Here is a 1,839-nt window from a genome sequence, read left to right on the forward strand (position 1 = left end):
AACCGTGGTTAATTACAGACACGTTTTGAACTTAAAAGTAAAACATAATTACCTATTGTTTTCTAACCTTACGTTATTACATATATATATGTATAGACTCACCTGATCTGAATCGGATGCCGGTTCTGTGAAATGGTACAATTCCTTCAACATCTGGTATTGCTTATCGGTAAACATCTCCAAGAACGGATTTTTTGTCGAATAAAAATCCAAATCAATATCTAGGATTAAACCTTCTCCGAGATTTGCTATGGAAGAAAACACAGATTTTAATCTCAAACTCAAAGCTTCATCATGCACTTGTTCTGGGAGACGAGCAGGAGAAGACAATGGAGCAGAGCTCTTTGTCATATCCTCAACTAGTTTGACAGATGACAAACATGGTTTTTTCAATGGTGAAGGTCCGGGTTCAATTTTGGCTGGCACCATGCCCATGTTTGCAATCGTTTGATGGTGATTATTGTTGTCATTGTGGTGGTGGTGGTGGTGGTGGCAATCCTGTTCTTCTGATGTCAGAGTGGAGTTTGAGCTTGTGGAGGAATTATCATTAGATTTCAGTGTGAGTTCTGTTTTGGAGTCTTTGAGAAGGTTCGGTGCTGAAATTTGGCAGTCTGGAATAAAGTGTGAATATGATGTAATTATTGATCTGTGGGCATCGTCATTATCATCATCATTGTTTCAATGTCTACTTTTACATAGAAGCACGGATCAGAGGGAATTGGGTGAGGCAGACTTTCCATGGATAGGGGCCTTTCCTATCACCAACCCTCACCTGTTTGCATGTCAGGAAACATTTCTCCCATGGCCAGACACATTTTCACAGTGTTAGTCTTCTATTAATAATTCCACTGACATCTCAGATGTTTTAGAGGAATATTAAATCTACCCCAGTATATCACTGCTATTTTATTTTATCAATCCACATGAAGGTGTGTGGCTTAGCAGTTAGGGTGTTCAGCTCATGATTGCAAGGTTGAGAGTTCAATTCCTGGCAATGTGTTGTGTCCTTGAGCAAGACACTTTATTCCACATTGCTCCAGGGCACACAGCTGGTAAAAATGAATTGTACCTGAAATTCAAAAGGGCCAGCCTTGTAACATTCTATGCCAAGTTGAATCTCCTTGAGAACTACGTTAAGACTATGCGTGTCTGAGGAGTACTCAACCACTTTCACATTAATTTCATGAGCTGGCTGTTCTGTTGACCATATCAATTGGAACCCTCAACATCATAACCGATGGAGTGCAAGTTATTCTATTAACCCCACAAAAATGGAAGATGAAGTTAGTCTCGGTTGGTTTTAATGGCAGGGGTTAAGATGTGCCATACCTTCAGGGAAGGGCTGTTCAACTGCTGCCACATGTGGTGAGTCTGTTGCTGCTGCTCCGGTCACTGTGGCTTCTATGGAACAATGAAGAGTGGTTGTGTCGGAGGCTGGTGGTGCCGGGGATGAGGACCAGCTTGAAGGTTCTAGTGTGATGGTGATTAAGGTGACCCTCTTTTTGTTAATAAGGTCCTCTTCTGGGACATAGAGGGCTTCACTGATGAAATAGTTGATCTTGCAACTTAACCTGTAACAAAAACCATACAAAAACTTTTATCATATTAATATATGTATGAGCCAATGAGAGAGACCTCTATATGGTAGCTTGACCTGCTAGAAATAGCACCCAAATCTCCCTCAAATCACACTCTACTCCCTTATCTATGTATATATGTATGAGCCAATGAGGGATACCTCTACATGGTAGCTAGACCTGCTAGAAACAGCAGCCAAATCTCCCTCAAATCACACCCTACTCTCTTATCTATGTATATATGTATGTATGAACCAATGAG

At 40.9% G+C, this 1,839-nt stretch overlaps 1 protein-coding gene across 2 annotated transcripts in view; it reads right to left on the reverse strand.

Annotated features, from left to right (window-relative positions):
- The window catches only part of LOC106878157 (UPF0489 protein C5orf22 homolog), a 13,603-nt gene that overhangs the window by 3,010 nt on the left and 8,754 nt on the right, over positions 1-1,839 (reverse strand). For both annotated transcript variants that reach the window (XM_014927295.2, XM_014927294.2), the window contains exons 5-6: positions 1,330-1,571; positions 103-611 (exon numbers count right to left, since the gene is read on the reverse strand). In XM_014927295.2, the coding sequence (XP_014782781.1) occupies positions 103-611; positions 1,330-1,571 (751 nt within the window). The remainder of the gene's footprint in view (positions 1-102; positions 612-1,329; positions 1,572-1,839) is intronic.

The sequence above is a fragment of the Octopus bimaculoides genome, chromosome 30 (assembly GCF_001194135.2).
Source record: "Octopus bimaculoides isolate UCB-OBI-ISO-001 chromosome 30, ASM119413v2, whole genome shotgun sequence".
In the NCBI taxonomy this organism is placed as follows: Eukaryota; Metazoa; Mollusca; class Cephalopoda; order Octopoda; family Octopodidae; genus Octopus; species Octopus bimaculoides.